The sequence below is a fragment of the Aulonocara stuartgranti genome, assembly GCF_965226115.1.
Source record: "Aulonocara stuartgranti genome assembly, chromosome: 7".
Classification (NCBI taxonomy): domain Eukaryota; kingdom Metazoa; phylum Chordata; class Actinopteri; order Cichliformes; family Cichlidae; genus Aulonocara; species Aulonocara stuartgranti.
Window position 1 is genome coordinate 58740003 of NC_138945.1, and position 13263 is coordinate 58753265.

General features: G+C 39.0%; 1 protein-coding gene across 8 annotated transcripts in view; it reads right to left on the reverse strand.

The window, feature by feature from the left end:
- Positions 1–13263, reverse strand: part of mef2aa (myocyte enhancer factor 2aa) — a 68372-nt gene that overhangs the window by 26536 nt on the left and 28573 nt on the right. For all 8 annotated transcript variants that reach the window (XM_082538441.1, XM_082538446.1, XM_082538444.1 and 5 more), the window contains exon 3: positions 10864–11067. In XM_082538441.1, the coding sequence (XP_082394567.1) occupies positions 10864–11067 (204 nt within the window). The remainder of the gene's footprint in view (positions 1–10863; positions 11068–13263) is intronic.

The window sequence follows — 13263 nt, forward strand, 5'->3', positions numbered from 1 at the left end:
CCCCACCTTATCATGCGAATTCCTGAGGTCAGATGGCCCAGGATGTGAGTGGGCGTTAAGGCGTCTGGGAAGGGATCTCAAAACTGGATTATAGATGGCAGAGAGTTGGTGTCGTAAACCCCCGCCTCTGTTCAAAGATGGTCGCTCACAGTGGACATAGATGGCTTCTTTCACTCCTCTTTCAAACCATCTGTCCTCTCTGTCCAAAATGTGAACATTGGCATCCTCGAAAGAGTGACCTTTGTCCTTTAGATGCAGATGGACTGCTGAGTCTTGTCCTGTGGAGGTGGCTCTTCTGTGTTGTGCCATGCGCTTGTGAAGTGGCTGTTTGGTCTCTCCAATGTAGAGGTCTGAGCATTCCTCGCTGCACTGTACAGCATACACCACATTGCTAAGTTTGTGTTTTGGCGTTTTGTCTTTCGGCTGAACCAGTTTCTGTCTGAGCGTGTTGCTGGGTCTGAAATACACTGGGATGTCATGCTTGGAGAAAACTCTCCTCAGTTGAACACACTTGAAACCCTTGAGTCCTAGTAAGCTCACTGGAAAGTACTGTTTAGAATAAGACACAGTGTCTTGTGGTCCTTGTTGTTGTTGTTGTATCTCTTTTCATTAGATGCTCACTAAAAGACCCTCCGTTTGAAATGACACATATGCAACGTAGTTGAGAGGGTGGAAAAAGAGCTCTGACGTCAATGAGGCACGACATGAGCCAAAAGCAAAAATCTCTTAGCAGTAACCTGGTAACAGGAATCGCATACACACACAGCCGAGTCATAATAAAACAATGAGATGTAGTACATGATGGATTTAAAATGCACAGAAAAACAGTGCTTGATTATGGAGTAAAGCCAGTCAGCAATTCAAAAGACAACTACAGAAAAGGGATACTGCTAGTTACCCAATAATCAAACTACATTTCAAGATGCCATTGGGTAACAACTACTTAAAGTATCAGTTCCACAGCAGAGCACACGTGTTAGAGAGTCACCTATAGCTTAACCATATATCTGCATGAGCATTGCAACATCTGTTTTATTACACTACAAAAGAAGACCGATGACCTTTTTTCGCTAAAAGCCCAGAGGAAAAGGAGTCCTTGTCCTATAAAAAGTGGCACTTCTGAAACACAGCGTGTTGCTTGCAACAGAACCATTAATACTGCTCGCTGTGGCACGAGAAGACCTTTCAGAAAACTCTCATCAGACTCCTTTGTGAGAGATATGAAGACATCAAGTGGCATAAGCTAAGTACTTATTTAGATAGAGTTTACTTTTACACTTTGCCCCACATTGGGTATCTCTACTCTAAATATACTGTAGACTCTCTGAGGCTATAAAATTTATACCCTCTGTTGGAACTATAAATGTATCAGAAGTATTCTAGTAGTCCAAAATAAATCGTCCGCTTTTACTATAAAATGTGTGAGTTTATTTTTATCTCATCCCACTGCACTAATCTGAAAATAACTTCTTATCTTGTATGTATATAACAGTTAGTATGTTGGCTCTGACACTCAACAAAAGTTAACTGTAGAGCCGACCTGGCCGGAAACACAGGTCCAAAGGTTAAATGTCTGCCCTCAGATACAAAACCCCCGCCAAAAAACAGTCTGTGCACACAGACAGGAAGAAGTGCATCATCTTAACAACACTGTTTGTTTATATGTACGCCAAATGAAGAGGCGATAATGGGATTTCAGAAATACTAATTAATGGCTGCCTTTGTTGCTACATTATCAACCTCTCCAGAGACAACAGACTGACTGACAGGTTTCATATTTATGTGGCAACAAGGAGAAGACACTAAAATAAAAACTAAAAAAATAAATACATTTTCATTATTACAATGCAGTATCACCGAAAACTTCTATTAACTCAAAACAAAAACTTCCAAAACACAATAACATCATATTTAGGTTGGTCTGCAGTATTGTATGTGACCTACAGTTATTAAGTATAAAAAATAATTTTAATATCACTTCAATAAGTCATAGAAGCCCCAAACTACATGTATTTTTTTTCTGTAATATTAAAAATGGGCTGGCTGAAAATTTCACATATATTGAAAAGCCCTGGAAAATCAACATCAACCCAATAAATCTATGTCAACAGCAATGACATTTGATTTAGCTTAAAAGGGATATCTCATCACTGCTGCTGTGAGGTCTGTGGCGAAACACCAAAAAGGATGATGATGGTGCAGATAAAGGGTAAAGTAGAAAGATACTGGTGAAGGGCTGAGGCAGATATTGAGCTTTGCAGAGAACTGAGAATGAAGTCATTAAACCGGTCTATTTATTTATTCCTTTAAATAGCGCTCATTGCAGAGAACACAGCAACTTGTGCTTGTTTTGCCTCTTTTCAGACAACAGGGAAATTCTGTCAAAATCAAAACATTTTCACCAGCATATCATATATATATATTTGAAATATCATATATTATATATCATCATAATATATCATATATTAATGTATACACATTACTGTAAACACACCAGAAAAGTATGGATACTACCAACTTACAGAGAGAGCAAAAGAGAAAACTAATAAATGAATGCTATGTCTTTATGTTTTTCATGACAGCAGAATATAGAAACACTTAACAGCAAACTAAAAAAAAAAATAAACATACAAAAAAAAACAACTTTCTGCAGAAATGAAACCAAGACAATGAAAAATCTTTAAACATGCATAAAAACTTTGACTGGTGTCAGGTACAAGTAATAATCCAAACAACAATTAAAACTAGTATTACTGAGTGGCTATCTGTTCACTTAATATAGCCACCCGACACTTAGCACAAACATTGTGTTGTTGAAAATAAAATTCTATACTAATTCAGTTCTCCCCAATTCTAAATTTCAGTTAAGTAAATATATCTGTGTAGCTGAACTTGAACGACTTAATGTTACAATTGCAAAACTGACCATATATCATTCAAAATACCACCACCCGTTTTTCTAACCTGGAGAAATTCTCTCATTTTCCAAACAGAAAAGTATGCTATGTGTGTTAACTTGTTGTGAAAAAGACTCTTTTTCATCGGTATGAATAACTTTCATAATGTGTACGTGTGTGGGCAGCACATACCTATTACTATATTACTTAAGTGACCAATGAATGAACAGTGCAATAACTGCAGTATCCACCAAACACATTTTGTAGCCTATGAGATAATACCTGAGAGATAAAGAAACAAGCAAGTATCGTAGGGCTAAAGAAAAAGCATGAATAGAAATAAATAATCATTTTATTGCCCTTAAAATATGTTTGGATATAAAACTTTTGGATGTCTAAAAAGAAATTTATATTAATGTGTTTTTTTATTTAAACACTGTGACATAAAACATAAAAATCTCACTACCACATTTCTGTCACACTATGAAATTCCTGAAGAAACTAGAATTTTTATCTCTCTATTGTCTCCACTAATCAGCCAAGTTGCAGCAGAAGTTGCAAAGAAATTCATGCTGTTGCAGTAAAGCTGACTTTTAATCTTTTCAATTTGTGTTCAAAAGATTTCAATTACACGTGTCAGAAATTGTGTGCTCAGACCGCTCTGAATGCTTGGTTTTTCAAAGGGATTTTTTTAACTCTTAGCTCTAATTGACATCAAAGAAAGGTGATGGCCTTAATATAGTCTGCTTGCACAAGACGGCCAATCACTTGGAAGTTGGCTTAATTGAGCTTGTTTCAGACCAAGGGGCTGCACCAAGGCCCACTAGAGGGTAAATCGTGAATAAGGAATGATGTAAATCTAGAATAAAAGTGCAGAAACAGAAATGAGCATAATAGGAGCACTTTAAATTATGACCATGTTTAGTGAGGTTAAAACTGTCCTTGACCTTGAATTTCTATTTCTAATCAGTTCATGTCTGAGTCCAAGTGGATTTTTGTGCTATATGTGATAAAATACTTCCAGGTGATCGATTCTAATTATTTGCAAGACTGGGATCGACATGAGGTCAGAGACCTTGACCTTTGACCACTAAAATTAAAAATTTTAAACCCTAACTCCAGGTGAGCTAATCCCACCACGACTGCCGCCAGTGCAGATGCACGAAATATAAATTTTAATCTACTAGGGCTGCTCAATTAATCGAATTTTAATCACGATTACGATCTGGGCTTTCAACGATCATTAAAAATGACTGAGCCGATTATTAGCCCCTCCCTCATTTATCCGCGACACCTTAAAGGCCGGTCCGTGAAAATATTGTCGGGCATAAACCGGTCCGTGGCGCAAAAAAGGGTGGAGACCGCTGATTAAGAGGACCCGAGGGAAGCTCGGAAAGCTAAGCAGAAGTTATTTGGAGAGTGACTGCCGTTGGTTGAAAAGAGTTAAAAAAAAAAAAAACTTCAGTGGTGTTGCACACTATTTTATATTATTTTTTTAAAGTCATTGTTAACCCTTTAAAGCCGGTCAGAGCAGCACGCTCCGTTTTGCGTAACTATTTTTAAATCCCTGTAGAACCTGAACCGTGTAAGCTAGCGCAATAATTTGTTTTGCATATGAAACCGGAGGAGTTGTACTTACATCTGATGCCATCAGCTTGTCCTCGGTCACGGTTTCGTTCCACATATAGCTTTGCAAAAACTGCATAAAAAGCGCTTGCAGCAACAAAAACATAATATTCCAGAAACACGCTTTGCCGTTCCTATCAGCTGTTCGTAACACTTCCCACAGTGAAATGATGCACATGCTGTTTTCTTTGCAAATTTGCATCATAGGATTGTTTTTTGTTTTTCCTGCAGTATATAAAAATTGCTGTATCTCCAAAATAAAACTATGAATTTCCTGTGGTGGGAAACTATTTTTTGCAACTTTATTGTATTTAAAGTTTTGAGGGATAAACCTCTTAAACTTCTCCAAGTAGAAATATATGTAAACAAAACAAAAGTGATTTTCAATTTTTTTTGTAGTTCATTGCACTTTTTTGCAATTTATGTAATTACTATGCACTTAATGCATACATATTATTAAAATATGGGCTATAACAGTTGTATTGATGTATAGCAACTTGAAATGCTCCCACAAATGGCACTACAGCCTGTAAAAAAAATAAATAAAAATAATATAAGCTCTGGTGGACTTGGTTCTATAGTAGGTCTTAAAGGGTTAAATAAATATCGTCAAATAATCGTGATCTCAATTTCAGTGAAAATAATCGTGATTATCATTTTTGCCATAATCGAGCAGCCCTACAATCTACTGTTAGCTAACATTTCAAGGTCTCTGTATAAACGTGAAGCTTCTGTCAGAGTTGTTTTCAGTTTTATTTATTTGTCATATGCAAGTTAGCACAGGGTCAACATTGCAATGAAATGTGTTTGAGTTGTGTGCAGTATGTATTCACCTGTTAACTCTAAATCAAGTATACCACACTTTACTGTTATTTTCTGAGATGTGAGGCTTTACTTTTATAAATTAAGATTCATTTTGAAATCAATATGTCGAGATATAAAAACATGCAATTTCAACAGTGCATGTTGCTCAGCAGCAATCTACACGACACATAATTGGCAAGACATCATCTTGAGTAAATCATGTAGCACTAATAGCAATTTAAAGCACAATTATAAATACACGCTCAGGACAAGCTGCCTCTGGTACTTGGAGTAGTTTCACCAATTCACTCTGATATTCAAGTATTTGTTCTTGCTGTTAAAACCAACACAAATAATCTGCACAGCACAATATCCTAGACAGACTTCAGAGTTGACTGAGTGCTGATCTATTAAATATTTGCAAGACTAAAGCTCTTTTCTCTCATAAATATTTGATCAGTAATTCTGGTGATGAAGGGTGAGAACAAATTCAAATGCAATTTGTGTTGGGCTTTTTTTCCCCCATGTAAAACAAATAAAGTATTAAACAAAGCCGGAGCCACAGCCTGACTTTGTTAACACATTTGCTAAAGTAATATATTTTTTCAATTTTAATCTGAGCACCTGATCTGATCTCTCTGATCTCTGATCAGCTCTTTGGAAATTATTCATTCTGTCAAAAAGAAGTCGTTCAAAGATAAAAATCACAGCTTTTTCAAGTGTAGTTTGAAGCGTTCATTTTTAAGAAATGTCTGTAAAAAAGAAGCCTTCTTTGAGTAAAAGGACTCTCCGCTATTTCTCCACTCTCATAAAGTAATAAATAAGAAATCGCATTCACTGAATGGAGGCTTAAGACAGTTTTCTGCTTGTTTTTTTTCTCATGTTCTTCCATCTCTCTTCCTTAATCCCCCCCATCCATACACCCCCGGCCCATTCCCCAGCCTCCATTTCCAATGAGCCACCAGCAGGAGGATAATTGATCAATCATGCTAATTGAAGAGTCTGGACAGCTAGACCACCATAGCAGATGTGCCAATTTGCATTCATTAGGATAGAAATGAGCCTTAATCACTGCTCAGCCTTTGATTGACGAACATAAATATCTCCTGTCTGAAACTCCCGGTGCCCATTCAGTCCAAAGCTTTTCAAGGGATTCATTCTATAACTGGTAATAATATTTATTTTGCTTTGAGCTGTAAATCACAGGGAAAAAAAACACTTGCGAGGCACAGCTCATCACTTAATGCAATGATCGTCTCCATCATTTAAAGTGTAACACGCAGAATGAGGAGAAATTAAACCTTGAATTGTGATAAATGCATGCGTAGCTTTTGTCGTCGCGAAATCTACAGCACACAATGTGTGACATTCAGTAATGGTCAACATTTACATACCTTATTAATACAGCTCAGTTTATGACAAAAGTTCATAGTGATCATGAAATAAAGCCTAATGGAAATTACCTGATAATTCTGTGCTCATTTCCTCTCACTGTACTGGTCTTGTGAGACGGGGGGACTGCTCGTTCATAAATACAGAAGGAATTGTCCCTTTCTCCCCGAGTCACAATAACAATGACCATCTCTCTTTATTATGAGTATGATAAGCAGAATTTCCCTATGAATGATCTCACGCTGTTTATTCTCAGAAACCATCAGGGTAAAAGACATGAAAAGGAGCGCTAAAAAGTCACTTCTTTGCATATAGCACTCTCCGGGTATTTAAAAGGTATCGGTATTTCACTCCGAGCGCATTCCTGAAATTTGATTATAGTCTATTCACAACCTTGATTTCATCAGATTAGAATTAAGTGTCAATTAATGTTTATTCCATGTGTCTGCAAACCTGATTAATGCTAACCTATACCATATACCTTAATTGCATCGAATTGCTTAAATAGGGGACAGATTGATGCCAAATTATGCCTGTGAAGTTAATATCTTATTTCAAGGTTTCTCCTGGAGAGACACAGGGATCTTTCTGTGTGCAGAAACACAGCGTGAGGTTATAGCAGAGCACAAATCTCATTAGCTCCACAAGCGGAGACGAGAGTAAGACTAAATATTATTAGATTAATCTAATGACTAACAGCAGCATTTTCATTTGTGGAATAAACAGAATTCAATAAGTAACACAATAGAAACAACACCATGGAAACTTCATTCAGGAATACCCGACTTAGTCCACTGTTACATTGAATAACCCTAATGCATGAGAATACGCTGAGACAACATGAGCTATAAATGCTAAATAAGTCGTCTTTATTTACAGTAAGAGACACTGCTGGTAGTCACTCAGGCCATGTGATTCTGGCAAAATTATTTATTTAACAAATTAAAACAGTAGCTTGTATAAAAACACCCACCTGTCTTTAATAGTAAAAGCGGTGAAAGGTTTGTTTGATGCACACAGGTGAATTCATAAAAAGACAGATTTTACACCACTGCTCACCCTCGCCTGGAGTGACGGTAAGGTTAGCACATGCAGACAAGAACTACCAACACACACACACACACACAACCAGGGTAGAAAAATCTGAGCCTACTGCTCTGCTTTGGACTGCGAGCCAAGTTTGAGACAAAGTCCATAGCCCTCCACTGGGTTATCAAACTGTGGCCAAGGCATGCATCCATCTGTGGAAAACATGGAGACTGTTCTCCCACACTGCACAGCCCAGCCTTTATCTACAGATGGTACTACTGAGCAAGAATGTGACCTTTGATTTGGTTTCTCACATGGAAAGGTCTTACCAATGAAAAGTGGGTGAGCATTTTTCTTTCCTCCAAAACAGGACAAATGAGCACATGGCTGTTTTTATAGCAAAGACTTGTTTAACACAATTTAAAAATTTAGATAAGTGTCCCGTGTAAGTGCCCTCATGTGAGGCCTATTTCAGTAGATAAATGAGGAAGGGGTGGATTCTTCCCATTATTATAAATGCATCAGCTCCTCTGTGTAGTGTACAAGGATTTGTACAGCTGTGGTGAAGCACAAAATCTGGGAAAGTGCTCACCAGCAAAGACGGTCAAAAAAAACAGCCGAAATTAGGCTTTCTCTTAAAATATGATCAGATCTGAGCGGGAACTTGTTGGACTGGAAAATAAAGCCAGCACAGAAATGCAAACAAAGCTGCAGTTCCTGAAGTGGCCACTTTTACAGTGGAAATAAACACAGTTTTGGCCTCAAAAGCTCATTTTCCCCTTCATTATGACTGAAACCTCTACATCACTCTATCACAGTTGAGATAGATCCCACCCCCTCACTACCCAGAAATGAACAAGCAGTTAAGAAAATGGATGGATGACAAACTGTTAAATGCATGTATTATGAGCTGTTGACAGGTGAGAGCCACCCAGGCAGCTAGTTAGCGAAACACGCCTCTCCACTGCATAACAAATAACATGGCTCAGTTGTGGCTAATTGTGTTAAATGCAGGGGCGGATCTACTGTGGTGGCATGTGGCTTAAATTGTAACACATGCATATGTGTAAAGAAATGGCTTTGATTTTGCCACCCCATCTGATTTCCATGCCACTCTAAGAAAGTTTCTCTAGATCCGCCCCTGGTTGAAAGCTAAGTGAAGTTCTAGTAAGTTCTAGTACGTTTGCTAGAATTAGCAAATAACTTAGCAATCCATCAAATATGGTCATTTCTGGCTAATGATGATGATTAAAACAATGACAGTCATAATGCTAAAACTGGCACATCAAAACGGGAGTTCATGGGTGACGTCACAGTGGCTAGAACTATCTTCTACATGTATATATACAGTCTATGATTGGGTCATAGCCTCCACACACTATCAGGCTCCTCAGACACAGCTCTCTGAAGAATGAATAGTGAGACAGTGTGTTGATGCTGTTAAGTGGACTGGGTTGGTTACTTCAGCTCTGTTTCACATCTGAACCCTGACCACACAGCTTGCAGGCAGAGGGGCATTTGTTATAAACTGCAAAGACGCTGGCCGAGTGAGCCGGGACAACGGTGGCTTGTTCTCGCCTTTTATACAGAGGGGCAGCTTGATGGGGTCAGCCAGCAGTACTAGGTGGGAAAATCAGCAGGAGAACCAAAAAATGTACATTCCAATTACACCAAGCTGTTCACATAAACATACATGTGCAGACCACAGATAGAGAGCGTGGTGTGGATTGACCCGGCTGATACGTGGTGAAAAAAAATCCCATGACTCTCAGTGCAAGGTGTTTGCGGGAAGTCTTCGTTGTAATAAGACAGCCTCCAGAGTCACAGCAAAAGCAAAACTGTGGTCACTGTTATGTAAGGAAAGTATTTATGTATTTTTTATGCAGGTGAGCCCTTGCTCTGCTCTGAGGGCCCCTGATGGAGGAGTGACTGCATGAGTGTACGGATGCCAGAACACTCTTGTGCAGCTCTGCCAAGCAGGTAATTCACAAGCAGCAGCAGTATAAATAAAAGATAATGGGCCACAGCTGACTCCTTTATGCTGCATGTAATTTCACTAATTCCTCCAAGTGAAAGTCTTTTTTAAACTGGCATTCTTGATTTTTTTTCTATCCATTCTGGCCCATTTTAAACTCTTAATGTCTCTTAATAGTGCAGGAGTAATAAAAATGCTGTATGTTTTAGTGGGCAGGTGGCAGTAAAAACAGAGAATTGGGATGTAGCAGTTTGCATGGTCTATTAAAAAGTGTCTTGCTGCAGAAAATTATCATCTAAGTCTATTTCAAATAATAGCAATAAAGATTAATGGGCAACTTCATACTGAGAGTGTGGATTCCATCAATAGGCATTAACATACATTGTGTGTGCTTTCATCTAGTCAGAATGAAGATACCGGCCTCTTAAAGCAGATCTTGAATAAGCTGAGAAACCACACATGTGCCAATGCAAGATGTTTGGAACAGGATGTATCCCTAATTATTCTCATTTACTTTGGCTTTTACGCTTTTGGCTGACAGTTTTGTATGCTGGCATAACAAGTGGCTTACTCTTCCGCTAGTTGCTGGGCATGCAGGAGCTGCCAGGAAACCCAAGTGCTTGTTGAGTTTTATAAAGCTGTATGGAATGTACTAAACACTGTATTTCTCTGAAAAAAATACTGCAGCATTGGGCAAGCTAACTGTGTGTACTGAGGAGTAGCCAGAGAGCTGTGCCTTGCAGGTACAGTATCTATGGGAAACAAGGTCAGCAATGGTGGTCGGCAGCTACTGTGTGCATGAGTGTGCAGAGACAGGTTTTCCACGTCAGTTGATGGGCCTACGAGAAGCTGAACTTATCAGAGAGTGCAGACCTCCTGTGCCCTATCTGAATGGTGACTAGAAGGAAACTGCTATTTGTTCCTGACAGCACTTACAAACCAAGCCAATGGTTATCAAAGAATACATACGTCTTTTAAAGTGGAAGCCAAGCAATAAAATAATTTAGCCTGCATAAACCCGAGGATATGTTTTGTATAAATAAGCATAAGGAAGATAAACTACATGCTCAGTGTGAGGTTAAAATGGCACGGTGTGAAAGAAGTTTTTTATTGCAAATTAAGAAAGCGGTGCTTGCTCACCTCTACAATGTCAGAGTTGGTTCTGCTCTCGTGGGGCTCGTTGTACTCTGTGTATTTCAGCAACACTTTGTCCATGTCTGTGCTGGCGTACTGGAACAGTTTGTTAGAGCTGTTGAAAATGATGAGGGCGATCTCACAGTCACATAGTACGCTCAGCTCATAGGCCTTTTTCATCAAGCCAAACTTCCTCTTTGTGAAGGTAACCTGAGGAAACACAGAAAGCAGCCAACGGAGAACATTTTTATTTGTACACACAGTTTGGTTTAATTTGCACTTTAGCATTCTCATTACAACGAAAAGCTGTAGTCAGTAGTTGCTGCGTGATTATTAGTGGTAAAAGGGGCATTTACATATTTTTTTGAAATACATTTAAAATCATCACGTAAATGCAGAGAAGTACTATCAACAATAATAATAACAGCCACTGTCAGTGTTGTCTGTAAAACTGCTAGATACTTCTGCATTAAGCCCTGTAAGCAGCGTATAATCGATCCAGGTGGATCTTATAAAGGAATGTTTGTATGTAAACTGTCCATGTGCTAAATAGCTGATATTGCAACATAAATACAACACTTGAGTGAACTGCAGCAGAGATGTATAGTAGAAAAAAAACATTAGAAACAAGCATGGTAACACAAGATAAGAAAGGCAACAACACTGCTGTAAACAAGGTGACAGATAACAAATTCATTTCTGCTTTAGTAACAACTGAAATAACATAGTGCATATCTGAAATGTCTAGTTATCAGGCCAGAGGTCAGGGTTAGAGCCACGAGTCAGCAAGCTGAGTCAGAGCTTTGGCAACAACAGGGGTCCATACATTACTGTAGCCCCTGTCTCCATATACGGAAAGCTATCTCTGTAGTGCAGCATAAGCCTTGTAACACGAGCTCTCAGATGGGACTTTGGGTCATACATCACTCCAATGGTAACGCAACCCTCTGCAAAGTGACTTTCTGTCCTGTAGCTCTGCAGCTCTGTCTCTGTGGTCACTCACACCAATTCACATGTGTCATTATGTTACACTACCTCTTTACAGTAAGCTACACTCATTTCTCAAACTAAAAACATTATTAGTGAGGAAACTGGACACAAATACAGCCGTTGTCTCGCTTGTGTGCAGAAATCTGTTTTGGAAATGCGTTGCTTTTTTAAAATCTGACTTTTCACAGCATATGTCTTGTCAAATTGTGGCTTGAGAATGTGCTAGTAAAAGCTGCGCTCAGAGCTTTCCGTCTTACAAAGCAGTGCACGGGGTCTATATCCTCCATCAGTTTTACTGACCTACTAAGAGAGGAGTTGAGGAGATGAGCTTGCTTTGTTCAACTTTAATTGGTCACAGCTCGCGGCTATACCCTCATTTTAACTGGTATAATGCAGTATAATCTTATGTGTTGCATAGTGTATGTGTAACCGCTAAGGCAGCGGGGTCACTACAGCTGTGATAAATGAATTTTAAATCTTCCACGCTACAGGTAATTACACTGGATCATTATTCCTGTTATAGACACACCGGAGCCTGTCCTGCTGTCATTTTCTTTTCACTGCACAAATGTTATTCAAGCTCATATGACAAAACAAAATTCTAACATGAAATTTCTTAAAATCACAAGGTTTAAGTACAGGAGAAGCTGAACCAAATAACATGTTTCCTTACAAATCACAGTTACAGAGTGTTTGAGTGAGTTTGTCAAGGTGGACACACAGTGGGGGATCAAGCCGGGACCAGCCTCTTTCTATCTAGTTGGAGTTGTAACCACCTGATACTAGTCTCCTCTGATTAAACACCAGCGATGCCCACTCGCTCATTTACCCGCTTGCGTATTTGTTTGCCTAACCAACTGGAAAGCAGCGACTGTCACGTGGGAAAACGATTAACAAATTGTATGCTTTTTAGCAGATGAATGTGGCTGTTAAGCCATGGAGATGTCACCTTTCAGCAGGAAGCCCAGGATGAGATGCTGAGCGAAGACTTTGTTCCACCTGGATGCATGGCTGTGCTGAGTGCAGAGCTGCTGACCCAGGCATCGCTTCATTTCAACCTCAGCAGCAGTACTGAGACCTGGTCCTTGCCCCAGCCACAGACAGAGTAACTCTACAAGGGCTAGCTACTGCTCACACTTCCATTAAAATGTGACAAGTATATTATTCTTCTGTACATACACACTTAGGTTATTTTGTAACTGATTGCCCTATTTTTATCCTTTTGTTAGAACATGTAAGACGTCCATCTAAATTTGATGGGTCACAACGCAAAGGACAAAAAAAAACAGAAAAAAGGTTTGGGGCATATGGACCAGCATTCACAAATGCACAAACCTCAATCCACCCCCATCATTTCTGGGGTGACTGGTGCGACAGTGGAAAACCACAGACATCCTTGAGGTCAAGTGGGAGGTT